Source organism: Oryza sativa, chromosome 1 (assembly GCF_034140825.1).
Source record: "Oryza sativa Japonica Group chromosome 1, ASM3414082v1".
Taxonomy (NCBI): domain Eukaryota; kingdom Viridiplantae; phylum Streptophyta; class Magnoliopsida; order Poales; family Poaceae; genus Oryza; species Oryza sativa.
The window spans coordinates 40,299,863-40,327,346 of NC_089035.1; the positions used below are offsets into that span (position 1 = coordinate 40,299,863).

At 43.0% G+C, this 27,484-nt stretch overlaps 6 protein-coding genes across 11 annotated transcripts; 1 reads left to right on the top strand and 5 right to left on the bottom strand.

The window, feature by feature from the left end:
• Window positions 1–702: 702 nt before the first annotated feature.
• LOC4324871 (uncharacterized) lies at window positions 703–5,382 on the top strand. 3 transcript variants are annotated; one of them, XM_015793045.3, is made up of 15 exons: window positions 703–1,051; window positions 1,146–1,295; window positions 1,596–1,707; window positions 1,791–1,934; window positions 2,319–2,423; window positions 2,548–2,631; window positions 2,817–2,932; window positions 3,037–3,138; window positions 3,217–3,330; window positions 3,418–3,474; window positions 3,724–3,790; window positions 3,858–3,911; window positions 4,300–4,374; window positions 4,458–4,493; window positions 4,891–5,382. In XM_015793045.3, the coding sequence occupies exons 2-15, from the start codon at window positions 1,267–1,269 to the stop codon at window positions 4,990–4,992; spliced, it is 1,197 nt and encodes a 398-aa protein (XP_015648531.1). In that variant the 5' UTR covers window positions 703–1,051; window positions 1,146–1,266; the 3' UTR covers window positions 4,993–5,382. The 3 variants fall into 3 exon arrangements, with proteins under 3 accessions (XP_015648531.1, XP_015648546.1, XP_015648538.1); XM_015793060.3 differs by having other exon boundaries at window positions 748–1,051; window positions 1,599–1,707; XM_015793052.3 differs by having other exon boundaries at window positions 826–966.
• A 14-nt stretch (window positions 5,383–5,396) lies between these two features.
• On the bottom strand, window positions 5,397–6,934 carry LOC4324872 (glycine-rich cell wall structural protein 1.8). The gene has a single exon (XM_015793030.3). It carries the CDS (start codon window positions 6,844–6,846, stop codon window positions 5,620–5,622), a length of 1,227 nt encoding a protein of 408 aa, XP_015648516.1. The 5' UTR covers window positions 6,847–6,934; the 3' UTR covers window positions 5,397–5,619.
• A 7,243-nt stretch (window positions 6,935–14,177) lies between these two features.
• On the bottom strand, window positions 14,178–14,817 carry LOC9271255 (uncharacterized). Its single transcript, XM_015793066.3, has one exon. The coding sequence runs from the start codon at window positions 14,737–14,739 to the stop codon at window positions 14,431–14,433; it is 309 nt and encodes a 102-aa protein (XP_015648552.1). The 5' UTR covers window positions 14,740–14,817; the 3' UTR covers window positions 14,178–14,430.
• A 2,681-nt stretch (window positions 14,818–17,498) lies between these two features.
• Window positions 17,499–18,173, bottom strand: LOC4324873 (uncharacterized). The gene has a single exon (XM_015793077.3). It carries the CDS (start codon window positions 18,014–18,016, stop codon window positions 17,741–17,743), a length of 276 nt encoding a protein of 91 aa, XP_015648563.1. The 5' UTR covers window positions 18,017–18,173; the 3' UTR covers window positions 17,499–17,740.
• A 1,177-nt stretch (window positions 18,174–19,350) lies between these two features.
• LOC4324874 (neuroguidin) lies at window positions 19,351–21,831 on the bottom strand. Its single transcript, NM_001424575.1, has 6 exons — window positions 21,500–21,831; window positions 21,222–21,401; window positions 20,933–21,124; window positions 20,132–20,299; window positions 19,873–20,027; window positions 19,351–19,726 (listed from the first exon to the last, which is right to left on the bottom strand). The coding sequence occupies exons 1-6, from the start codon at window positions 21,665–21,667 to the stop codon at window positions 19,582–19,584; spliced, it is 1,008 nt and encodes a 335-aa protein (NP_001411504.1). The 5' UTR covers window positions 21,668–21,831; the 3' UTR covers window positions 19,351–19,581.
• On the bottom strand, window positions 21,656–27,215 carry LOC9271802 (DEAD-box ATP-dependent RNA helicase 30-like). Of its 4 annotated transcripts, none has more exons than XM_066307302.1 (11): window positions 27,015–27,215; window positions 26,480–26,916; window positions 26,184–26,363; window positions 25,942–26,103; window positions 25,712–25,866; window positions 25,527–25,619; window positions 25,338–25,423; window positions 25,010–25,236; window positions 23,516–23,746; window positions 23,303–23,431; window positions 21,656–21,969 (listed from the first exon to the last, which is right to left on the bottom strand). In XM_066307302.1, exons 1-10 carry the CDS (start codon window positions 27,068–27,070, stop codon window positions 23,343–23,345), a joined length of 1,716 nt encoding a protein of 571 aa, XP_066163399.1. In that variant the 5' UTR covers window positions 27,071–27,215; the 3' UTR covers window positions 21,656–21,969; window positions 23,303–23,342. The 4 variants fall into 4 exon arrangements, 2 of the variants coding, with proteins under 2 accessions (XP_066163399.1, NP_001411503.1); NM_001424574.1 differs by lacking the exon at window positions 21,656–21,969 and adding an exon at window positions 23,023–23,219; XR_010739190.1 differs by lacking the exon at window positions 21,656–21,969 and adding an exon at window positions 23,037–23,219 and having other exon boundaries at window positions 24,867–25,236.
• Window positions 27,216–27,484: the final 269 nt, after the last annotated feature.

Genomic DNA, 27,484 nt, shown 5'->3' on the forward strand with positions numbered 1-27,484 from the left:
GGGCAGAGTTTGTTGTGTAGGAACTCAATAGAACACCTGGACAGATGGGCAGCATTGAGAAGGATCAAAAAAAAGAAATCAGGTGGCAAGATAAGAACGGTAAAAGTTCAATTCGAGGAAATGGGCAGATGCTATATCATAATACAAGCATTCTCTAAGTTCTTTGGAGAGTTGCAAAAAGCCTTGGCAGAAGAGAATGAACTGCCACAGAAGAAGCAGTGAAGTTTTGGTGTCGAAAAGGTGATGTTCACTGTAGCAATGATGTTGTGCAAAAACGAGGTTCCCTGGATACTTGTTAGCAGAAGATGATGAGGTTCATTGAAAATATTAATTGCATTGAATAAGCAATGATGTTCCGTTGATACTGTGCTTAACAGAAAGGTGATGAGGTTAATTGGAAATAGTGCTTAACAGAAAGGTGATGAGGTTAATTGGAAATAGTAGTTGTATTGGTATATTGGCTGAGAAATGATGTAGTGCAAAAATGAGGTTCCGTTGATACTTGATACTATGCTTATAAGAAGATGATGAGGTTCATTGGATATAGCAGTTGTATAGCAGTTGTATTGGATATACATCAACGGTTACGTGACTACTACTTCTTACACTGAAGAGAGAATGTGATTGATTGTTGATACAGCCACGTCGTATAGGACAACCAGAATCCCAGATTACGGTGTGTATTGTGAACATGCTCTACTCGTACAATACAAACACCCACACCAATATTTGATATATTCCATCACTGCCCTGGCAAACATTCTACTGCCGCATTGTCTCTCTCTCTCTCTTGCCGCCGGCGGGCTCGCCTCCCCCTCGCCGCCGCCTGCTGTCAGCCGCCGGCCCGGGGACGGAAGGAGAGGCGGTGAGTCCTCGTGGGCTGCCGCCGCCGCTGCCGGATCACCGGCACCGGCACGCGGGCGACCCGATCTGCGGCACGACACGTCGTTGGCCGCGGGAGTTTTGGTGAGCAGCTGGCACCAATACGACGGGACCAAACATCTCTTACAATTTGGGGATCTCGCGCGCTGCCCCGATTTGCCTTCAAAATGTTTCCCTCTTCTCTTCGTTTCTTTCTGTTTCTATTTTGTCCCTGGTGTTTTAATGTTTTAATAATCTGATTTTCTTTGTTGCGTTGATACCAGTTGAAGATTTCTCTGGCCTCACCTAACAATTTGGACAAAAAAAAAAAGAGTGATCACATTATCTCTAATTCCATAGTGCTGGTGTGGCAGTACCCTTTTGCAAACAAATTCCTTTGCCGCAATGTCAAAGCTTGCCATTCTAGGCCGCAGGTATGTTTTTATTTTCTACTACTTCCTCCGTTTCATAACGTAAGTCATTCTAGCATTTCCCACATTCATATTGATATGAATGAATCTAGACATATATATATGTCTAGATTCATTCATATCAATATGAATGTGGGAAATGCTAGAATGACTTACATTATGAAACGGAGGTAGTAGTACGTAGCTGATGTACTGTACTAATGTCTGATCACTATTAGCAATATGTTTATTTTTTTCTGTAGTGCTCATAAATATGCGTCATAATTTTATTATTACTATTATTATTTTGTCAATCTTCAACAGCAGTGGCTTGCCAAGATCAAATGAGGGCATGAGGCTCCTATTCTCAGCAGTTATTGGTGTTATGCTAGGTTACTTGTTTGGGATTTCATTTCCTACTGTCAATGTAACCAAGGTAAATATGGATCATTTGCTTCTCTTGTTTTCTTCTACCAGCCGCTTTTGTTCAGGGAAAAAAGAACTGATTGTATCTTGCAGCTCCACTTCCCTTCCAGTATTATCTCATATATTGAAGACAAAGACTCTGGTATCACAACCCAAACATTGTTGAATCATGCATGGACATCTGCAAATAGTAAAAAGAGGAACAATTCTGAGTCTAACTCTGACGAAATTCCTAAGGTACTTTGCCAAACTGTGATTTATGCCATCATTATTTTAGTTTTGTGAGTAAAGGCTGATTCTATTACATTCTGCATTATTATTTCCTGGTCAATGTCTTTTATATTACTCAACTTATGTATTCCACTATTTCTCATGCATGGTGTGTGAAGTTTCAACTTTCAAGATATGAGGTTGCATGAAGGATGTAAATATAGGAATTTATGCCTATGTTAAGTTTGGCACTGTATATTAGGTCCTCATTTACCTGTGTACTTTGATATCTCCTTTACTGGAGTGTATGCCATCATGTGCTAAATCAACGTTGTTGCTAATGATTTCTTTCTTCATTTCTATTATTTCTGTATTACTGTTCTGGTTAATCTACATAATTCTTTGCTCAAGATTTATGTGCCAACAAACCCTAAAGGTGCTGAAGGCCTTGCACCTGGCATTGTTGTGCCTGAAACAGACCTTTATCTTCGAAGATTGTGGGGTGAACCTAGTGAGGTTAGTTACCATTTCACTTTTTCAGTACTTGTATCAACCAATACCTTTGAATGGTGGGTCTTTTAACCTCTTCTGTTTTGTATGTGGACGTGTGGTTTATGATCTGAACCATATGAACCATCAGGATCTTACTAGCCAGCCAAGATACCTTATTACCTTCACAGTTGGATACTCTCAAAAGGCAAATATTGATGCAGCAGTCAAAAAGGTAATTACTTAGACAACTAGCATGTGTAAACTGATTGCATTGAATAAGCATACAATTGCTTTGTTCAAAATAGTCTTCAGAATAGAAAAAAAAAACTTATGTTCAACTATAAGGCATCTATCATGCTTAAACAGTTAACTGAGACATCTATCATTCACTTCAAATTTACATGCCTTATTATATAGTTTTCAGAAAACTTCACAATTATGTTGTTCCACTATGATGGTCGGACTAATGACTGGGATGAATTTGAGTGGTCAAAAAGGGCCATTCATGTGAGTGTCAGAAGGCAGACTAAATGGTAAATTATTGTAACAGATCCTGTTGTGTTTTTTCATCTTCTAGTTTAGCACTATGTATTTGACAACCAAAGGCTAAGTGTTTTACTCTTTTTTTTTATACAAGGTGGTATGCCAAGAGATTTTTACATCCTGATATTGTTGCCCCGTATGACTACATATTTATCTGGGATGAGGATCTAAGTGTACAACATTTCAATGCAGAGGCGTAAGCATACACCACCTTCCCCCCTTGTTTGTTTATTTTCGGTCTGCTAAGGAAGAGTATTTCAACATGAATTTTTAGGTACATTAAGCTTGTTAGGAAGCATGGGTTGGAGATCTCTCAGCCTGGTTTGGAACCTGATAAAGGTCTGACATGGCAAATGACCAAACGGCTAGGAGATCAAGAAGTTCACAAGTGAGCTGATGAATCTACAATGCTTCATTGTTGCTTGATCATCACCTACTTGTATTAGTTTCTTGAGTGATACTTCTCTATGTACAGAGTAACCGAAGAGAGGCCAGGCTGGTGCACTGATCCACATCTACCACCATGTGCAGCGTAATGGCTCAGTCATTTATCATGATGTTTTCTTTTCTTTTTTTTTCTTTTTTTTTTTGAAACGATCGCGGCAAGAACCTTGCCGAATATATTAGAAGAGTGAAATAAACAGTTTTACATTAGACGATTACAAACCAGACGGATAAGCGACATGAAGGAAAAACAGCAACGGCATAACAAAACGGAAGGAGGATCAGATGTTTTCTTTTTCTTAAAACTATCCGTCTTCACATTCTGTTTCACATGCAGATTTGTTGAAATTATGGCAACTGTGTTCTCTAGGGATGCATGGCGCTGTGTATGGCATATGATTCAGGTGGAGTGGCATCTGCACTGTTCTTAGCTTTGCTTGAAGCTGTATGCTTATGCCCGGCTTTTTGCAGAATGACTTAGTCCATGGATGGGGCCTCGATTTCGCTCTTAGAAGATGTGTTGAGGTATCTTTTTTTTTTTACATTAATAAGACTCTGCCCTACTGCATTGTTATATAGTCCTAACCAGCAGAAGGTCTAGGTTTTCTTAATTTTAAGATTCTTTTTAAATTTAATTATCTTGGGGACTAGTGGTGTGCCAATCTATTAAGAGCAAGGAAAATGTGGGGGCTAAGTGATTCATGTAGCGAACTAATACAGATGACAGGGCAGTAGGTTTTTCTCGATAAACGGAGGGCATGTTAACTGTTTTATTCATGCTCCTAGCAAGCTAGCACAATCTATTATGTACTGGTTGCCAACTTTGTTATGACAGTTATCTGGTTTTCTCCACTCCACATTTATTTATTTCAAATCAGTCATGTTTTATTGAGTCAGAACTTTGGTTTGACAGCCAGCTCACGAGAAAATCGGAGTTGTTGATTCTCAGTGGGTTATTCATCAGGTTATTCCGTCACTGGGGAACCAGGTATATGCACTGCTTATCTCACTTCTCACTCCATACAATTATATGATGTTGTAAGTTGTAACATTATCTCCTGGTACTGGTAGGGCACGGCTGAGAATGGAAGAACACCATGGGAAGGGGTAAGCTAGCTCTGATGTATTCCTCGCTTCTCATCTGGGCATTTCCGATGCATGAATTCTAGACTTAACAACATCCTATATGAATCGCAACCATCCGCAATGCGGATTTGCTCTTACGATTTTATTTGATAATGTGCCATAGGTGCACCGAATAAAACCGTATGAGCAAAGACCCAGAGTCTTACCGGCTAGCACCATAAGTTGGTGGGCTAGCCCGCCTTGGTTTGAGCCTCACCACCGAGAAACGCTCAGGGGTTTTCCGGCTAGTTCCACAAGATGGTGGGCTAGACGACCTGAGTTCGAAGCCTCACCCCCTTCTAATTATTTGATATTAGGTCATTCCCTAATATTCGCGTTTGAGCCTCACCACCTCTTAATATACAACTTTTTTTCACAGGTGAGAGCTCGCTGTAGAAAAGAATGGGGGATGTTCCAAAAAAGGTTGGCTGATGCTGAGAAGGCATATTACTTAGGAAAAGGGATCACACCGCCAAATTGAACAGCAGTTTAGATGAAAATACACGCACATCAGGAGTAACAAGTCTTAGCAAGTTTTCCATTTCGGAAATCTGCCTCTTGCGTATAGGAATAGAGATGTTCATCAAAGCATTGTCGCCAAAATAAGAAGAGAAAGAAAGCAGCTGCCTTCTGCAAATTTCAGGGCAAGTTTTGTACATGAGAATCGCCAGTTCTCGCCTTTTTTTCACTTGGTTTTATTATTATTCTTTGGTAGTGAGATTAGCTATGTTGTTAGTACAGTAGCCGCTGTAACAGGGGATTCTATGCTCTGCTTCCTTGTTCATACACATTTTTTGTATTATTGGCCAGACGGCCAGACCTGATGCAAAATCTATGCTACTGACAATAATACACATTTTGTTATAGTCAATTAAGTCGAGCGTATTAGTAATCATCAAACCTTTATAAAACCTTATACATTATCATCATTTACCACATAGTGGATGCAGAGCATCTATAATAAGACATACAATTTATTTTCTGATACATTAGAGATCTTAGTAGTAATAGTAACTTCTTAAGCCAAGCGTCGAACAGTTTATTTTAAGCGCATCAGCAACGCAATTGATATTTTTTTTTTACTTACGCGCGGTTAATTAGTTTGGGATTAGGCCATGATTCGGAAACATGGCTTGGCATTGCCACGCACGCATCCGCCGTTGCCGCCGCCGCCGCCGGCGTAGCCCACCTGGGTGGAGCTCTCGTACTTCTGGTAGCGTTGCGCGCCGCCGCCGTGCTCCTCGTGGCGCTCGTATGCATGGTAGTGGTTGCGGCCGCCGGCGTGCTGCTTCTCCTCGTGCTGGTACGCCGCCTGGTGGTAGCTGTGGACGCTGCCTTGGCGGCTAGGTGGGCAGTGGCCGTCGTCGTCGTCGTCGTCGCTCTCGTCGTCGTCGTCGTCCTCGCAGTCGTCCTCGTCGGAATCTTCCTCCTCGCATTCGTAGGATTGGTGGTGGTATTGGGTATGGCCGCCGCTGCTGTGGTGGCCGGCGGCGGCGGCAGTGAAGTGCTGCTTGTTGGAGGCGTTGCCATACGCGGCGGCAGTGGCGCCACCGTAGTGGTGCTGCCCGCCGCCAGCCACGGCGACGGCTTGGTGGCGGTTGTAGTTGTACCCGCCGGCGCCGCAGCCGTTGACACCCTCGATGGCCTGGTGCTGCTTGTAGGTGGCGTGCTGCTTCACGGCGCCGCCGCCGGCGCCGTGGTGGCGGCCGTACCCTCCTCCGGCTGCGGCGTCGCACTCCTCTTCGTCGCGGCGGTAGGAGGAGTACTGCTTCTGCACGCCGCCGCCGTTGTGGCGAGCGTACCCACCGGCGTCGTACTCCTCTTCCTCGCGGTAGGAGTACTGCTTCTTCACGCCGCCGGCGCCGGCGCCGTTGTGGCGAGCGGCGGCGTACCCACCGCCGGCGCTCTCGTACCCTTTCAACACCTCGTGCTGGTACGTGGCGTGCTTCTGCCCACCGCCGGCGCCGTGCTGGCGAGCGTAGCCGCCGCAGCCGCCGCCGCCTCCGCCATGGTTGCTCTCCTCGTACACCTCCTCCTCCTTCTTCTCCTCGTAGGTGTGCTTCTGCACGGCGCCTGCAGCAGCGCCGCCATTGCGGCACACCTGCACGTCGCCGCCGGCGCCGCCCTGCTGCTCGTACACCTTCTCCTCCCGGAACGACGACGACATCTTCTGCACGGCGTTCTCGTGGACGCTCATCTCGTCCATCTTCGTCACGACGGTGGTGACGCTCTCGGAGCTCTGGCTGTGGTAGTTCACCTGCGGCTTGCTGTAGCCGTAGCCGTAGCTGTAGGCGCCGTACTGGTAGCCGCCATTGCCGCGCCTAGCCATCGCCATTTTTTCTTTTGGCAAATCTCTCTAGCTTGTTGCTGGGCAGTAGTGCTAGCTAGCTGCTTGTGTTGTTGTGTTGCGTTGCGTTGCAAGGGTTGTGTTTTTATAGGCGGGGAGATGGGCGCGCGCGCGGGACGGGAGCATTTGTGCTCGATCGGTTTTTCTTCGTGGCACATATGGGCGGTGCATCTAATCGGTAAGATATGATAAACTTTTTTAATCGAGTCGGCATCCGCTGTATGCTGCATGTCAAGTATAAAAAATTAAAAATACTAATAAATATAGGGTGTATTTAGTTTTTTTGGGGGTAAAGTTTTTTTTTAAAATATACTAGTATTAAACATAGACTAATAACAAAACAAATTACATATTCCGTCCGTAAATTACAGATTCTGCCCGTAAACTGTGAGATGAATTTATTAAGCCTAATTAATATGTCATTAGCAAATGTTTACTGTAGCATCACATTGTCAATCATGGCGTAATTAGGCTCAAAACATTCGTCTCGCAATTTACATGCAAACTGTGCAATTAGTTTTTTTCCCCACATTTAATGCCTCATGCATGTGTCCAAACATTTAATGTGATGTTTTCGGCCAAAAATTTTGGATATAAAAAAGGCCATAGATTAATAGATAATAAATCATGAAAATTCAAAGTTAACTCTTACCGGTTATAACATAAAGTTTATTTCTAAAAAAATAATATAACTAATTGGTTACATGTAATAAATACTAATAGGATGTTCCTTGAGCTATTAGAATCTCTCTCCGGTGAGATATACTCCCTCCTTCTCTAAATGTTTGATGACATTAACTTTTTTAAATATGTTTGACCGTTTGTCTTATTCAAAAATTTTTGTGAAATATGTAAAAATATATGTATACATAAAAGTATATTTAACAATAAAGTAAATAATAGAAAAAGAATTAATAATTACTTAAATTTTTTGAATAAGACGAACGGTCAAATATTTTTTAAAAAGTTAACAGCGTCAAATATTTTGGAATTGAGGGAGTATGTTGTGCAACTTTTTATCTTGATAGGCATCTCTCGTCATTCGAGCCTGCAGCCAGGGAGGCGCCATACATATCTTCAATTTGGTCTATGTGTTCATCGGGCATCTTGTAATTTGGCGCATATACTCAGGCCGACGGCCTTTGGTTGAATGATGATAAAGCGAATCAAAAGATCCTATGCGCCTGCCATGTTAGATGGTCTGTGTTTTTTCCTTCACTAGCTATCATGCCGTAGCTAGCGCTTATCCTGGCATATCACAGCCAAAAAATTGATCATGGTTTACTGAAAGTCCGCAACTGATGGAATTTTCATCTTGCAGTGATTTTATGAGAACACACATTGAAACATAGATATGGCATGGGAGATGTTTTTTTTCTTTTTTGGATATGGATTGTCTGCAGTCACATGTATTATTGACCGTCAGTACTGCAAATAATTCTCGTCGATTCTTTGCACTTTAAATCAATCAATTCTTGCATGACATTCAAACAACTATGAAATATTTAAATTTTTTTTTGATAAGATCAATATATGATATTCATAAATATGTAAGTTTAAATATAACTTCTACAAATTACAATGAAAGAGAATAAACTAAACTCTTAACCATTAAGTGCATTATTCAGCCATACTTTCTTTTTCAACTTATATAGGTTGAATTAAATTTATATGTTTGTACAGTGATATCGACGTACCACATATTAATTTATTTAATTATTTTTTTATTACTATTTAGATTACATGTAGAACACCAGGAGACAGCTCCTTGAGGAGAAAATGACTTTTCCCCTGGCATACTGAAGTAGCTAGCAGAACAAAACTACTCCACTATATTTGTTTCGTACATGTCGTTCAAAAAGTTATCAAAAAAAATTAAAAAAAAATCAAGATAGATCAATATATGATATATCTTTTCGTAAACAAGTGAGTTAAAATTCGACATATATAATTCAAAACAAAAATAATAAATTTGACCATGAATTACGTGTTTTGTTCATAGTCAAATTTGTTATTTTTATTTCTACTTGCATAATTTGAATTTAAATTTGCATGTTTGCGAAGTGACGTATCACATATTGATCTATCATACTAATTTTTTTCAATTTTTTATGACTTTTTAAGTGACATGTAAAAATGATCTTAGGGATGAATTGCGTTTTCCCACTATACTCTATTTTTTAAGAGAAAAACTCAATGACATTCCATGGATTTATTAGGCATCTTGTAATTTGGTGTATATATACTCCGGTCATTGATTGAACGATAAAGCAGAGATCCTATTCGCCTGCCATGTTAGATGGCTTCTTTTTTTCCTTGCCTGCCTTGGTACTTATCCTAACTTGTTAGAGCATGTATAATAGCAGAATATAAGTTAGCTATAAATATATTTTAAAAAAATTAAAGAAAAGATAAAAAAGCAGTGGACTACAAATCTGTAGCCAGCTGTAACACGGACTCCAAAACATAATGTGTGTATGACATGTGGGATCAGATATTAATAGTATAGTAAGCAACTATTGTATGAATTGACTATTATATTGGTTACAGATAATTTAAAATTAGTAGTTGACTACACTATTAAACTTGCTCTTACAGTGCAAAATGATCATCTTTTTTTTTGAGAGGCAAAATGATCATCTCGCTGTGCTTTCACTAGTAACAAACTGAAACTGATGGAAGAATTCCCATCTTGCTGTGCCTTCATGAGTACACACTAAAACATACGTAGTACATCGACACATAGACATGAGTGACATGCTGAAGGCTGAAGCAGCTAGCAGAATAAAAAACTCCATGATATATTGATATTCCATTGCTCATAATTCGTCCACTTTTGGGAAAGCTTGGAATAACCAACACCTTGCCTCAAGTTGATCTCACTGACCTTTCGGCTACTACTAGAAAAGATCAACGTACGCGATGCTTGTGACTGTGGGTGAGGGCATTCCCAACCAAGAAACTAATATAGATTCCATAAACTTAACAGCATAAAAAAAAAAACTAGTACTATAGACACTATTCTTCTAATACAAACACTACTATTCCATACTTAAATTTAATACTACTTATCTCATATAATGTCTTAGATGTTGTATAGAAACTATGTCTCATGCAAGATATTGTTTCCTTCTCTTTTCTTATTTATTTACTTACCACATCATTTTTTATCTTAGGTGGTAGCTTATTTAATGCTAAAGACGCATCCTAGCCCTGATACGGCGCCTGCACCCAGACCTGCACACGACCGTGACACACTGACATGCAGGTGGTTTTGCGTTTCAGCGTGGTGTTGCGTACTGTCGCCTGATCGTCCGTCGTGCGGTCGTGCCGTTGGTGTTGACAGTTGAGCGTGGGATGTTTCTCTCCTTTGAATATTAGCAGCCGCGTAGCAAGTTATGACTTACTGTATATATGCATATCAGAGTTGGAATATATGAATACCAATAAATGAAGAAGATTCTTATTTTTTTTAAGACTGATAACTGGGGGGCAAAGTGCCCACCTTTACATATTACTTGGAACCAAATGGCAGGTTTAGCCGCGTAAGCACATGAGCCCTGTAGAATAAAGTGAAGGAATACACGGGAGACTTAAAAAAAATTATGTTATTATTTTCTCTTCTTTTGGGGGTGGGTGGGTGGGGGGGGATTTTATGTTGCTTTTTGTTGTTAGCTACAACCTCCGTCCTAAAGACGTCGTTGATTTTTTATCACATGTTTGACCATTCGTCTTATTCAAAGAATTTACGTAATTATAATTTATTTTGTTATGAGTTGTTTTATAACTCATAGTATTTTATGTGTGATTTATATCTTATATATTTGCATAAAATTTTTGAATAAGACGAATGGTCAAACATGTGAGAAAAAGTCAACAGTGTCATCTATTAAAAAACGGAGGTAGTAGCAATTTTTAGCTATGAGATATACAGCTAAAAATACTTACATTTTGGAACGGAGGGAGTATATCATCGGTTTGTTGGTAGCCATAACGAAATTTTTAATTTTAATTAGAGTTGATTTTAGAAAGAAGCTGTGAGTTTTGCATGCTAACGCTGGTCCAAATATTCTCGTGTACAATATAATACCACAATAAAACGGTAGGTGCATATATGTCGAGCATCAAAAAATCGGCCGGGAGTACTACACGATTTATTTAGACATCGTCGACACATCGTAAGATCGTCGAAATAATTTTGTCTCACTCCCTCAACAGATCAACCTCGTCTCCCGCACGCGCGTTAACAAAGACTATAATAAGGCTGTGTTTGAGGGAGAGGAGATTGAGAAGATTGGGAAGATACGGAAAACGAGATGAGCCATTAGCGCATGATTAATTGAGTATTAACTATTTTAAACTTTAAAAATAGATTAATATGATTTTTTAAAGTAACTTTTATATAGAATTTTTTTGCAAAATACGCACCGTTTAGTAGTTTGGGAAGCGTGCGCGCGGAAAACGAAACAAACATTCCCCCATTTGTTCTCCAAACGAACGCAGCCTAAGTGACGCGCGATTTATGCCATCAGAAGCGCTTGCTCGGGCGCGCAACCCTCGATGCAGCCGAGCGCCCGGCCACCGACACGGAAGCAGATCTCTCACGCTATTGCACACCATGACATACTGTTAGGTGGTCTTCTTTTCTCCTGAAGACTTGAAGATAAAAATTAAGTTTTTTACGTAAAATGAGATGGTATTAGGTGGTCTTCTTTTCTCCTGAAGATTTGAAGATAAAAATTAAGTTTTTTACGTAAAATGAGATGGTATTAATGTATGATTGATTGAGTTTTAATTATTACAAACTTAAAAAATAGATTAATATGATATTTTAAAACAACTTTCATATAGAAAGTTTTCCCACGAAATATACCATTTAGTAGTTTGAAAAATGTGTCACACAAATTTTAATCTTCATCGTTGGAGAAAAGAACAGGACCTTAAGCTCATAAATAATTCTCGGGTCCACATGTCAACCACCACATCAAAATTAAGGAAATTACACGATGAGGATCTCAATCCCACCAGCACGACTTCCTCCTCCGATCCTTGCACAACTCGTACTCTCGTAGCGGCGTGGCTGCTGGTGGAGACGGAGAGTACGTAGTCCTCCTTGCGGCGGCTGACGTACGTCGTGCTCCTCCTCCCCCTCGCCGATGGTAGTGTTCTCGATCGTATGCGCCTCGTAGCGCGGTAGCGCTGCACCCGTTGCACACTGCTGCTTTCTTCTTGTCATGGTGGCGGCGACCGGCGATGGTACGTGCCTCAAGACAACAACCACCCCGAGTGCCTCGTTGCGGACGGCGTGACGTGCTGCATGGCGCCGCCAGCGCTGTGGCAGAGACGTGGTGGCGGTGGTTCAGATGAGCGTGGGCCGGCGGCGGCGAAATATCGGCATGCCCTGCTTACTCTGTTTCCTTGTCTTATCTGTGTACGTGCAGGTGTAGATTGTGTTTGCTACTGTATGGCGTGGTAAGTGCTAGCAATGAGACGCAGGCAGTATATGCGACCGATCCATTGATCTAGTTTACGGCTTGCATTTAGTATTTGTTTTAAGAAACACAGTAGATCTACGGCGGCATAATGTTCTTTTCTTTTTCAAGATTACCGGCGCATGCATAATGTTCTATGTTCTCCCACTCTCAACTCCCAAGCCACGGTTGTGGCCTTTTGTCGGCTGGTGGGCTGGTTTCTATTCTTACCTGCTGGCGCAGGCACAGCAAGCGGGCGAGGACACACAGGTGGCAGCCCAATATCCCAGCCCATATGGGTGTTACCACTAGGCTCGGCTTGCAACATCGGAACTCCCTAGTCCCAACAAACGTTGGCCGTAGTTTGATGGCTCCATTCCAGTTCGTCCGCTATAATAAGAGAGATTTTAAATAAATATAACATATTCTAATATGATTAATAGTATTAAGATGTGTTATATTTTATTAAAATTTTTTATATTTTGAGACAGAGCAAGTATTAAACTTGAATACAACCGGGAAGCCGTGTTCCGCCGTTCCGCGCGACGCGCGCGCCCACCTCGCGTGTGTGTATACTGTCGTGTCGGCTTGCCGCGTGGTCGCGCCGGCCGCCACTCGAGTCTCGCCAGGGCTTGCGCGACCGTCGTGTCGTGACATTGATAACCGGCGCACGACCGCCTAGTGCGCGCGCAAAAGGAAATATGGAATCCTGCAACTGCTTGCATGCATTTGTGGGTTTGTGCTCTGGCTAGCGCGATCTCGCTAAAATTGTGCGTGCGCTAGCCACTATAAAAAGCATTTTTGCAGACGACAAAAAGCAATTTTTACAGGCGGAGGGGAGGACCGCCTGCAAACAGACAACGGTGAAAATCATCCATCTTCACAAGCAGGCAAATGGCCCGCCTGCGAAAATCCAATAAAAAAACAAAAAAAAATCGCCTCGCCGCCGCCGCCGCACCGGGAGAGGGCCGCCGCCGAAGGGGAGCCGCCCACGTCGCCGCCGCCGCCGCTGCCCTCCCCCGGTCTCCCTCCCCGCCGTCGCCGCACCGGGTCGCCGCCGTGTCCGCGCGCGCCGCTGCCACCGCGTTCACGCACCGCCGCCGCTGCCCTCTCCCCCGGCCTCCCTCCGGCCAGATCTAGGAGGGGAGGCCGGGGAACCACGTCGCGGCAGCCGCCGCCGCGCTCCCCTGGCCTCCCTCCGGCCGGATCTGGGAAGGAGGGGAGGGAGCCGAGCCGGCCCCGAGCGTCGCCACCGCCAATCCACGCCTCGCCGTTGCCGCCATTGACCCGCATCTTGCCGCTGCCGCCATAGGTCCTCCCCCTTACCCCTCGGCCAGATATGGGACGAAGGGGAGGGAGTCGAGCCGGCCCCGAGTGTCGCCGCCGCCGACCAGCGCGACCTGTGCCTTACCGTTGCCGCCGCCGACCCCGCGCCTCGCCGTTGCCGCCGCCGACCTCGCTGGTGCCGCCGCCGACCCTGCGCCTCGCCATCGCGCGCGGATCCTCACCTCGCTGGAGAGAAAGGTGAGGGAGAGGATAAGTGAGGGAGATAATGGGACTTAGAAAAAATCTACTCTAGCCTGGTCTATTTATATTGCTCCTTATTTTCGCAGTCGGACCATATAAGGAGCGCTTGCGAAAATAATTTTCGCAGGCGCCGCTTAAGTGGTCCAAATATCACCCCAATTTATATTTTTGTAGACGGTCATTTGGCACCAAAAGTCATGTCCGACTACAAAAAATAAAACCCCAACGTTGGGGAAAATGTTTTATCTAGTAGAGAGCCCGTCCATCCCCCCGTATGATCTTTACCACAACAGAGAACACGTACGCATGAATGAAAAGGAGTACTGTAACAAACGTGCATATATAGAAGCACGTCGAAGCTCTTATTTATTCATGTACCACGGTCTCATTTATTCTCGTACGTACAGACCATAGATAAGATGCTGCATGTGCGCGTAGACACACGCTCGTACGTGCGTCAGAGCGCGCACACACACACCATGTACACGACCGTGCACACACACACACACACACTCACACATAGTCATACAGAAACTGCAGCCTCGCGTACGTCGTCCGGTGCGACCGAACGTGCTCAGCCGTAGTACTGGCCGGTGCAGGAGTCGTACTGGCGCCCGCCGCCGTGGCCGTGGCGGTGCTCGTCACCGTGGACGAGGTGCTCCTCCCGGTGGCCGCCCAGATGGGCATCACCGTGGCGGCTGCCGCTGTAGCCCAGGTGGCCGCCGCCGCCGCCGTTGCCGTGGTGGTGCCCCCTGCCGGCGCGCGCCATCTCGTCCACCTCCTCGTACGACTCCCTCCTGACGGCGTAGTGCTCGCCGCCGGCGTGCGGCGGCCTGTTCATCTCCTCCGCGCAGTGGTCCACCTCCGAGTAGTACTGCGCCATGGTGCAAACAACTAGCTGCAAATTAATTACTACGAGTGTTTCTGTGATGTGCAATGCAGGGTTACAATGTTGGGTTTGTTAATGTTTGGTTCTGCTATTTATAGTGTGCCTGCAACACCAGCAGCCCCCAAAGGTGTGCGTGCGTGTGTGCAAGGGAATTTGTTCTGAGATAGATGCCTTTGTGCATTGCTGTCTGCCGAGACGTGCCAGATGGCCGTTTCGACGGGAAGGTAGGAGAGAAATCTAGACACATTTCTACCTATCAATATGCCCGCGAATTTCTGACTGAGCTGAAAGTTTCAGGCAAGCTAGGGCCTAGGGAAGGCAGACAGTTACACAGATCATATGGATTGAAGCAAAGAAGAATGTAGATGGAATAAAAGAAGAGCTTGGATGCTTGGTAAATGGAGTATATATATCCTGCAAACTAGAAGAGATGAGAATAACAAAGAATTAATGTAATGTTTTGTTGGAAAAAGAAGCATGCGTATATTGTGAACGTTTAGCCTCAGTTCGAAGGAGTTGTGGGGCTTGCTTAATTATTAGCGGTATGCAAAACGAGATAAATCATTAGCGTATGATTAGTCAAGTATTAATTATATAAACTTTAAAATGAATTTATTTGATTTTTTTAAAGAGACTTCTGTATAGAAAACGTTTACAATAAATACACCATTTCGAGTTGTTCTTTAGAATTCGGCCTTTAGCATGAATGGGCATACCGGCATACTGTATGAAGGAAACCATTGTCTGATTTATGCATGGTTTTATCGGAGAAAGTAAATTTCAGTCCCTTTCCAGAATTTGATGAGTATGTTACTCTGTACTGAACTTTGTTTCAATTAATATCCGGGTGAAATCTTCTTATGTTTGCAATGCTAGAAAATCTTATAATATGAAACGGAGGGAGTACTTTGATTTGGGTTGTGATGGCATGGATGTGACAAATACAGTATATTAAGATTTACATATTTATATATGCGGAGCAATCCTATAAGTATATGACCATATCATATGTAAGAAGTATTAAAATAAAAACTTGCAAAAGAACAAACGATAATCCTGTACATGCGGAAGAATATTTGGAATCTGTAAACTAATATGAACAAATAGTGCAAAATTGCATTATATATCCATTTTCACAAGAAGCTCGTTTTCATTCTACACCTACCAAACTGACATCCTTTAGTATGGTTTATGAAACCTCACCAAAAAAAAGGTACAGTTTATAAAAGAACCAATTGATAGGAACAATTTGTGTTTGAGCTGTTCTGCTACTCACACTGTTTTTTTCTTGTGAATGTATGTCCTTTCATTATTGTTCTTGTCCTGCTTGGTAGTTGTCATCAATGAATTGCACTGCCTGAACAAAAGGCAGAAAGATGGCATCCTGATATATTGTGGATTACAGATGGGATCGATAACAGAGATGTACAGAGATGTGCAATCTGCAATGTTTCCACCATTTTGAAGTTCTTCCTGATCGAGCACAACTTAACAACGAGTAAAGATAGATGGACCCCGTGCATATATAATAGGTGTTAGAAAGGGGGTGGCCGGGTGGGGAACTATATACATGGGCTGCAGGAAGAAAATGTGTTAAATCAATCTACAGTCTCATTAGGAGATTGGAAAAGAATTGAAGGTAAAGACTACAAGAGTGTCCTGAAATGACGAGAGCCCGCGATTGAGTGCATCATGCATCGATTGGATCAAACAGGGATCATGATTCATGAGCATGAGAGGCAGGAGGAGCACGAGGATTTGGCGAGTTCGCTGCCAACGCACAACCATGTTTAGATGGTGCTTGTTCGTAAGGCGTTTTACTACCAGTTTAAATCATGCTGAATTTTCCTTTTTGCCTTCTGTTCTTCTGTTCTTCTGTAATTGGCTTTAAATTTTGTTATCAGCTACACGATGTTAATTATCAGTCCTTATCTTTTCCTAAAAATTTACTAGCTAGAATTCTGATAAGAAAGATGGTTCAATACAAGGACCATTGTATATTCCATCTGTCTTGAAATACTTTTCTGTGGATGTTATTCACCTCTTAACTTGGTTGTTTTTTTATTTGAAGAAAATGTTTAATTACTTAGAAGTATATTTCCTAACAAAATATATTACATTCTAATATAATCATAAAATGTTATTATATTTTCCTATAAACTTGATCAAACTTAAAGAAATTTAACTTGTAAAAAGTCAAAATGACTTATAATATGAAATGGAGGTAGTAGTCAATAGGCATCATTATTTGGAACGTGAGAGAGTATGTAAAGAATAATTTTTAAAGATAATACCATTTTAATAGAAAATTGTAAAATAGAAGTTGGTTGGCTGAAAGTTTGTAAAAACAGTATTACTTTAACAAAATTCAGTATGTAAAAAAGTAATTACTTACAAATGACAACGCCGTAATAGTATAGTAGGAGTAAAATTTAGCATATATGTTAAAATTAAGGACCTTCTAATTTAGCGTGTTACAATTAGGCACCGTTATTGGCTCTCATACCCTAGCTTCCATACGATTGGCGAAGAGCCATATATAGTTGCAATGAGATCATCACGATCATTCACGATATATAACTAACCTGATGGTTCTTCCTTGTAAGTTACCGGCAGGCAGCGACGATCGATATAGCTAAACCTTTTTCTGGGCGTCTGGCTGCTTCTTGCTTAATTAATGTTGCATACGAACTGAAACTTTATACTCCAGACTAATCACTATCACACTATCAGAGAGATTCAGAACAGTAATCGACCGGTGATAATTAGGACAAGCTTTATTATATTCAGGTCACGAATTTATTTTTCATACACCCCCCCTCTCCGTTCGTAGTGATCGCACAGAGAAGAAGGTGCTAATTAGCTAAGCTCCGTGTACGCACGTACACACGCACGCACGATATACACGTAGAGCTAAGCCACCACATGACCACCACGACTACGTACGGGCACACATATACGTACGTACGTACACGGGTACACACAGCAGGTTCGATCAGTCGGACTTGAGCAGGAAGCTCTGCTTGCGCTCGCGGAACTCGCCGGTGCAGGTGTTGAAGTCCTCCTCCACCTTGGTCTCGCGCACCATCAGGTAGTCGTTGCCGTGGTTGTGGTTGTGGTGGTGGCGGCCGGAGCCGGACCTGTCGATCTCCTGGAACGTCTCCTTGACGACGTGCTGCTGCTGCACGCCGCCGCGGCCGAGGAAGCCGCCGGTGGGGGTCACCGACCTCACCTCCTCCGAGCAGTAGTCCACCTCCTGGTAGTGAGCCATTGTTTTTTAGTTGGGGAGTGAGGTGAGGTGGTGTTGTGATGAGCGAGAAATGGTTAATTAGGGTTTCGGTGGTGTACGGGATGGTAGGGTTAGTGTAGGGGGCGGTTTTATAGTGTGGAGGTGTGGTTAGGGAATCTGGTTCGTGAGAGAGGTGCATGTGTGCACACTGCACAGGCTCACACAGGCTTTGTGCTTTTCGGGCTTTCAGCTTCGCTTTTTGGTGTTCATCTGGAAGTATTTGGAATATTATTGATTTATCGGCCAGGATGATACCTCTGCGGCGGCTGGGTGAACTGTAATTGGACAAGAGAGAGATAAGATGGACTAAATAGTATTAATCTGCCGTTAATGAGGATGTTTTTCATGAGGAATGGTGGGTGATTTTGAGTTTTAACCAGCCAATCATGGATCTGTGCAAGCAAGTGTTCTGTACTTCTGTCGTGTACATATGTTCAGATTTCAGAGTATCAACTCACGAGAAGGCGCGCCTGAAGATTCGTGCTAAAATAGAGGAAATGGAGAAAGCCAATCTTGAACATGGTACATGGACCATGCAGGCAGAGGTAATATATAATATGTTTATTCATTCATTAGTTTCTAAAACAAAACATACTTTTATTAGGGTTTTTTTTGGGAAGTATATTAGTTAGGTTTGATAATAAAGGTACAATGGATGAATTGTTAGAGAACAATAAAATATTCCATCGAAACCAATTGGTCCAATTAATCATAATACAACGGGCATCTCTGTTTGGTTCTCAAAATAGCTGAAATAGAACCCTGGTGTTTAATTAACCCTTTTGTTACTAGCTAAAAAACTATTGTCATGTAAGCATTTTCCATTTCATGTGGCTTAGCTAAGCTGCCTTTTAACCTGATGCAAAATTGCATTTCCATGTTACCGCTGGTAAATGAACTTATCGAGATTTGCAGGTCACATTCGAAATAAGTCACCGGTCGGGTAAGAAGAATATACTCATCCTTTGTACTACCTTTGTGTTAGTGGGAATATATACTTGCGTTCCGCCCTGCACCGCATTATTACTGCACTTGGGATGGTGACCTCAAGATGCTCGCAGGTGTGATGGGAGAAAAGAGGAACCAAAGTTTGGAAATGGTGAACACATCCAGACGTGTATGTGATCAGTTATGCGATGCATCGCCCATTTCAGATTCCTTCCAGCATCCATAAAAAAGGAAGAAGAAATCATTCACAGCAGTCATTTTCTGACCAGCCGCCGTTGGTTTTAAACCAAGCGGTTATTCAAGAATGTGGTACAGGAGGATTCCGGAAACACTATCTGGCAATTGGCATGATCATGAGTCACAGGATTACAAACAAAATCATAACGACAGATTACCAATTGACTTAAGTATCGACGATCAATATCTTTTAACCGCGTACTGAAGAACAAGTTGACAGATAGATGCACAAAACCTGCTGATTCTAACCAACATGGCTCTCATGCCGAAGAAAATCACTCATTTATACTACTCAATTCGCACAGATCAAAATTTTGGTTTTGAATGTGACATTGCTGTGTGAAACGCCATCTGTGGGTTCACTAATGCCTCTTCCTCTTGCCTTTATGGTGTTTTCTCCGACCTCCGCTCTTGAAATGGGGTTCGGTTGAACCGACATCATTATCCTTGTCTCCATCGACGAACATGTTAATTCCAAGATCGAATCCATCTGTTAGGCCCCGTAGCCTGTTTTGTTTTTCAAAATAAGATCAGTTACATACACAGGTTGGGTATATTGGAAATCCCAACGGACAACCTCAGCTTTAAGCTATACTTGCACATAATTTTACGTATTTTATAATGGATAGTAGCAGAAGATCAGCTCCACATACCCGTGAAGCTCTTTTCTCATCCACTTCTCCGTCTGCTTATCACGTTTTGTCAGCGGAGCTCGAGTGAACAGCTCCTCTTCTTGTTTCTCTTGCAACTCTCTCTGCCGCATATACCTTGTAAATTCCCTGCTTTCATCACCTGCTGTTTCCTTTAACTGCAAAATAATACAGATGATTATTCAGGTGGACATAGAACACTAATCATATAACTATACATCTAATCAAATTGCTAGTGCATCAAATGAAATAACTGGCAAACCTCTTCAGGTCTATCAGCAGCGTCATCAATAATCTCTTTGAAGTAAGAGCTTTCTGTAGCCATTCGCGCTAATGTTTTGTCTTTCCTTGAAGCTTGTTTATGGCGCTTATCCTCATCATCCATGGTAGCAGCAATAAATTTTGGTGGACGATAGATGCCATCGTTGTCCTGAAGTCAGGGATGTACATCAGCAAAAATAATTGTATGAACATGTCAAACTAACTAAAAAATGATCAATAATGCTCTAACAAACAGATAAACAGTTCAGTGTCAACGGATATAGTGCACTCATATATTCTCAAGTAATTCCAAATATGAAAGAAATAAGAAAATATTTAACTGCGATTAGTATGTCCATAGAAGCAAGCATTAGAATTAAGCCAACGCTGATATAAAAAACAAGATAAATAAATCACCATTTTATAAATTAAGTCAAGAAATACTACATCATAAGTATCCATATATCATAATTCTACCAAGGTGTGGACTAATAGTAGTTAATTTTAATTCCAGACGAGGACTATACTACAAAAACACACGAAAGAAGCATGGCCAGGCTTAGCCTAGCTGACAATTACTTAAGAACTATTGGTTCATCGTTGGGCTAAAGTACCAGCTAGATGTCAAGTTTGATTTAATGATATCCAAAAAAAGAAAAAAAAATCAACGAATACAATTTCTACAATTTCGAGAAGGTAGGTAATTTCAGGTGCACACAAGAACAAATCTGACCACTTAGCAAGTGAAAATTAAAAAATAAACAGTGAAATTGTTTGTGGAGTGGAAGGGGAGATGAACAACCTGCCCCGCAGGATCGATCTTAGAGTCCATCATATCAGGGTTCGGCCGATACTTCAGTAGGTCTTCATCATCCTTAGGCTGATCCTTACTCTTTGCTTCTGCATTTAGCACCTTCTCCTGGGCAGCTCCGCTATCCGCGGCGTTGGTGAGCTTCTGGATTTGGTACTCCATCTTCTTGTCTATGGGACGAATCTAAAATCCATCCAATTCAACACAGCACCCTCCAATGTTAGCCAACAAAAATTGAGCCATGAAACTTAAAAATCAGTACAGGAGGGCTCTGGCACACCTTCTCCAAGAACAGCCTGATCTCGACAAGGCTCCGCACGACGGGGTGACCTTCCACCGAGAGCCCCTTCGCCTTGCGGAGGAGATAGTAGACGATGTCCTGGCAGTAGCTCAGCAGCAGGTGGTGCTTTGCCTCCAGGTACCCAATCCCATCCGCCGTCGGCAGCTGGTTCTTCTTGACCTACCCACACATCAAACGCGGAATGAAGCTCGCTGTCATCTTGCCAAGAAGCGGGAGAGATGGGGCAACTCACGAGGAGGAGGGGAAAGTGGGAGTACCTTGCGGGTGAGCGCCTTGACCTTGCCGGTGACGAGGTCGAGCCCTTCTTTCATCTCCTTCAACGCGGCGAGCAGCTTCGGCGCGTCATCTCCGCGGAAGACCGAACCCCGGCCACCAGCGCCGTCGCCGGCGACGCCGGCAGGACTGGCAGTGCCGCCACTGTCCATCGGGCTCCTGCAACCGCCGGACGCCTTCGCCCCGCGCGGAGTAGGATGGTTAAGGTTGGCTCCACCACGAAGGGGAGAGGGTCGGGTTGGCGGAGCGACCGGCGGCCGGAGAGCGGAGAGGAGGCGGCGGTGAGGTCGTGTGGACGACGGCGGCGGCGGCGGGTGAGGATGCTCGCGCGCGCTGGACCTGTTAAGAGGCTAGGGCTTTGCCGTTTTGTTGCTATTGGGCCACCTAGGCTTCCTGGGCTACTTTGTTTAGAGCTACCGAATGGGCCTGTAAGCCCAGTAACCCCTCGATCATCCTAGGATTGAAAAAAAAAATGTAAGCGTAAATAGTAGAATTTAAAAAGCAGAAATGATCGTTTCAATAGATCACATGAAAAATATATAAATTGGATAAAATAATAGATTTAAAAAATTCAAAAGAGTTTAGTTGTCGCTAAATTTCCTCTAAAATTGATGTTTATTTGTCAGAAATTTCATAGGGTTTAAAAGTTTCAGTCCTTCATTTCAAAGAATCGAATAGGACAAATTTTTTATAGGATTTAAATATTAAAGAAGTCCTCCCTGAATTCTTTGAACGAGCACTCTTACTCTGCAGTTCTCTTTTACTATAGCAGCAGTTTTTCAAAAAGAAAAAATCGTATATTCATGTGTTATGTTTCGTCTCGACATATCCGGTTCAGTTTCCTTTAGAAACATCAATCCGTCCACTCTAACACGGTCTCCGAGTTACTACTTTAACCAACAATATATATATAAAAGTAATATATTTTAAACAAAAAATAGTATAATAGTTTGTTTAATAACAAATCCAGTGATATCAATTTTACATGATTAATTTTTTTTGTTTTTTTCAGTTAAAAATGTTTGATTTGACACTATACTGAAAATGCTTATATTTTAAAACAGAGAATGCTTATATTTTGAAACAGAGAATGCATATATTTTGAAACGTTGAAACGGAGAATGCATATATTTTGAAACGGAGAGAGTACGTTTTTAAAATTGCTATCGTACTTTTATCGTTCAAAGTTAACCAAGGACGTTAATAACTTCCAAATTGTCAAGCAAAGAGAGAAAATGGTATACATCTTCCCCGCTCCTTTTTCCACATGCACCACTAACGTTCACATCTCTCAAAGTTATATATCAGTGTAAAGGTTGTTGCATGAAGCACTACCGTTGAATAGCACCATAGATCAACTGAAACAGCCTCCCTATCATTCGCAACTCAAGTTGCTCCAAAAAATGAATAGCAATAGCACAAATAATACCGGATACTAAAAAGATAACAAATGGAGCAAACTGTTCTTTCAAGTAACCCAACAATAGTAAACAATAACCCGGATACTAAAAAGATAACAAATGGAGCAAACTGTTCTTTCAAGTAACCCAACAATAGTAAACAATAACCAGTACCGCACGAGGACGTTGCCTCAATAGTCAAAATAACACTGGACAAACCATTCTCCAAGTCGAAGCTAAACTTGGAACACATATCCTACGCTGTTGGATAAGTATATTTGGCCATTCGTGTGACATGTTCCACCTCCAATCAATGAAAATTGACTTATGTCAATCAAGCAGTCGAGGGAATCTCAAAGGAAATTTACCAAAGAATGCATTTAATACCTATCGGTATACAGTAAAAGTTTTAATCTTTTTGCCGCCCTCAGTATGGCCTTCTTCCTCTTATGGGAATGCTATTTGAGCCAGATCTGTTACCAAACCCACCACGCCCCCTTGACCGGAAATTGCCTCCTAAACACAGATACAAATCGATTAGAAAATAAGGAAATAACATAATACTATCCAAAAGAAAAACTGAAATAGAGAGGCACCTACCTCCCATAGAACTGGCAGATTTAGCCATAGATTCTAGCGCTGGATTCACAACCTGGCCAGCTTCCCTCAAGATCTTAACAAGATTCCTGGAGAATTTTGCATTGGAGAGTGTGAAAAAGGTGAATGCAGTTCCACTAGCACCAGCGCGGCCAGTTCGACCTATTCTGTGAATATAATCTTCAAGAGTTGTTGGAAAATCAAAATTTATCACACACTTAATATCCTTGACATCTGCAAAAATAACAAGAAAATGATGAGTATGTAATCAAGATAATACTTTTGCCCTGAAGACCACAGCAGACCAAACTGGGATATCAACATTGTCGATCTCCATAGAAGTCAGCGCATGGCTTGAACCAGAGCCGAAGAACAAAAACTGCCCATGGATGCACTTTCAAGTTCTACAACTAATACAAGTCGAAGGGGCTGAAAAACTGAACTGGGCATCAATAACTGTTGGATGTGGATATGATGGTGATTGATCTGTCAGCCTTAACTCACAATACTGAAAGTTATCCAATAACATACCAGTATCCATAACTATCCAAATGAACCCAATGAAAATCTGTAACCAATTCCAACACAGGCTGCAATGCTTAAGGTGCTGCATCAGAGGTCAATATGAGGATCACACTTCACACTGTCAAGAACAATACAGTAGTAGGCAATAGCTCTACAAACATCTTGGGACCAGTTGGCAGTGATAAGACCAGGGCACACGTTTAAAATAGCAGCATATAAACTTCTAAAAATTCATGGAAAACAAGGGAAAGCATAACAGCGAGATCCACACTTCTAAATTACTTCATTTGTAAATTTAGTTGAATTTACACTAGTGACTTAGACAAATAATAATTAGTAGACATTTTCATGTATGCATGCATGCGAGCTGAAATTGTTGTTAAGCCACACATAGATCTACGAGATCACAAGTCCACAGCAAAAAGGGAACTAAGTAACACATGAATAATAAATAACTAAAGATGCAAAAGAAAGTAATTCCTTGAGGAGAGAATAGATTCATATAACCATATGAATTTTAGCGCAGGAAAATTAACAGGCCTGAAAGCGAAAGCACCTAGAGCTCTAAATTTTCAAACATAAAAATACAAAACAAATTTAGAGGTCAACAGATGAAAAAAAAAATAGTGCTAATGATAATGGCCATAGACTCTCATCGATTCTATATTTCTACCTGAAGATAAGTTCCCCTAAGAGTGAAAGACCAAAAGCCAAGTAATTTTCAAATAATTCCTAACCAAGACTAAATGTCAACATTAGGTTGAAGTGCCCTGGTAACACTGCCATCGCTTACTCTCGAGGGAAATAAACAGGAGAAAAGACGATCTACCTCTGACATGATGGCACCTTGCATACACCATCAATCCACAAGTTCAGTTCACTCAACCAAAAACAGCTGACAGCCCTCCGACTTATCATCCTTGAGCACTTGGAACTACAACCTAATTCTAATTTTCAAACAAGTCACCATACCAAGACCACGTGCCGCTACATCTGTGGCAGCCATTATAGGACTTTTCCCACTCTTGAACTCTGCCAGAACATAGTCCCTTTCTGCTTGAGCTTTGTCACCATGAATAGATAATGCTGGCCATCCATCCATTCTAAGTTGACGAGTGACCTTGTCACAGTCCTTTTTAGTTTGGAAAAATATCAAGATTCTGCTTCCATCCATTAGATCAGATAAAAGTTTACTGAGTCTGTAAGAAACAAGTTAACATTAACTTAACTCATGGAAATTTTTAGTTGGAGGAACAGCTCATGGTACAACTTTGTAAATAATAGTGTTATTAGTAGATACCTGGGATACTTTTCGTGTTCAGATATGACCTCAATAATTTGCTGTATGGAATGATTAGCTTTCAGATCAGGTGATCCTATGATTACCTGAGTTACGACATGTGCAAAATGTTAGTACCAAGAAAGAAAATAATAGAACACAAAAATACTTTTCAAAAGATGGCATGGCGATGGCACAAGTTATTCGCACCTTGTATGGGTTCTGCAGAAATTGTCTAGCCAAGGATTCTACTTCTCTTGGCCAAGTGGCACTCCAATACAAGGTTTGCCTGTCTGGCCGGATCTATTAACAACAAAAACGTTTAGCACAATAGAAAAAATGGAGAGTTAGCCAAAACACCAGAACTGATATAAGCATTCTAAAACAAGCCATGCCTGTGCCACTATTTTACGAATCTGGGGCTCAAAACCCATGTCAAGCATGCGGTCAGCCTCATCCAGGACGAGGTATGTTACTCTTCGCAGGTTAGTGTGACCACCTTCCAGCATATCGATCAACCGACCAGGTGTTGCAATGACAATCTCAACCCCTGGAAGTAGACGCAAGAGACTTAGCCTACAAAACCTTATGTCCAAAATTATTTTCGGTAAGATGGGACAAATACCTCTCCTAAGGTCACGTATTTGTGGTCCCTTAGGTGCTCCACCATAGATACAAGTGCTTCTAGTTCTTGAGTATGATCCAAATTTGCCAGATTCTTGTTGTATTTGAACAGCCAGTTCTCTTGTAGGAGCAAGGATCAGAACAATTGGGCCATCACCTTGTTCTGCACCCGTTACAATGCATTCATTCAATTGACAATTTAAAATAGAGAGCACGTACATCAATTCCGTAACAGAAACAAACCTAGTCGAGGCTGTGCACCAACATGAACCAACCCAGGGAGAAGGTAAGATAGTGTTTTCCCAGAGCCAGTTTGTGCGATACCGATCATGTCCCTGCCCTTCAAAGCCATTGGCCAACCTTGTGACTGAATAGGCGTGGGCTCTACGAATCCACTCTTGGCTATTGCTTGCATACAGTAATCTGTTAAAAAATGAAAAAAAAATAGAACGATTATTTCATCCAAGACATGTTGCCGTATTATCCAGAGATACAGATTGCTATAACAGTTAACAGAACCCCGATTTGAAATAGCAAACCTGGGAAGTTGGCCTCCTGGAAGTAGCGAACCGGCTTGGGCACGTCGTGGCCTTCAACAGTGATATCACGCTGGCGACGATACTGCGACACATCCATGTCTGACATGGCCTGCACGGCGGGGCACTCCACATAGAAGTTCTTCTCGAAGGGTATAAGGCTCCGGAAGTCAGGCTTCGGCAAGGAGAGCGAGTCCAGCGCGTCCCTTCCACCTCCTCTCCCACCGCCGCCTCGGTATCCGCCAGCGCCACCACCACCACCACCACCTCTACCCCACCCACCGCCGCCCGCGCCTCCACCACGGCCTCTCCCGCCGAAGCGCGAGAAGTCGCCACCAGCGGGGGCCACGGGAGCAGCCGGCGCGGGCGCGTACGCGGCGGCGTAGGGGTTGGCGGCCGCGGGGGCCGACGCGGCGAGCACGGGAGCCCCGGCAAGGTCGCTGCACGGAACAACCAAACCAATCGATTCAGTCCCATCTCAACGCAGATCCACATCGAGCCGTGAGCTAAGCTAGGGTTAGGGTTAGGGTTAGCGTACCTGCGCCTGTCGCGGTAGGAGGAAGGGTCGGCGTAGCGGAGGTCGTAGGGATTCATGTCGCCGGTACGGTACGTCTCGGTGCGTGCGCGCGCGCGCGAGGGTTCGCCGGAGTCCGGTGGCGCCGCCGCCGTGGGGGTCGAGGAGGAGGAGGGGAAGGGGAGACGACGAGGGAGGTTTGGATCTGGGAGGAAGGCGGCGTGCGGCGGGGTGAGGAGGCCCGTGGTTTGGTTTTGATGGGTAAGGATGCGAAGCGTGTGGGGCCGGGCTAGGTCGGTTGCTATGGCCCACGTGTCATGGTCCTTGGGGGAGGGGGGGGGAGACGCGACGCGGCTCGTACGCATGAGAAGTCCCTCACGCAACTTTCCCCGCGTGTGATTGGGCCATGTCGTAAACTCGTAATGGGCCGCATCTCCCTTTCACTGTAGGAATAAGTTCACTTTGCGACCCTCAAAAGGTATCGAAATCTTATC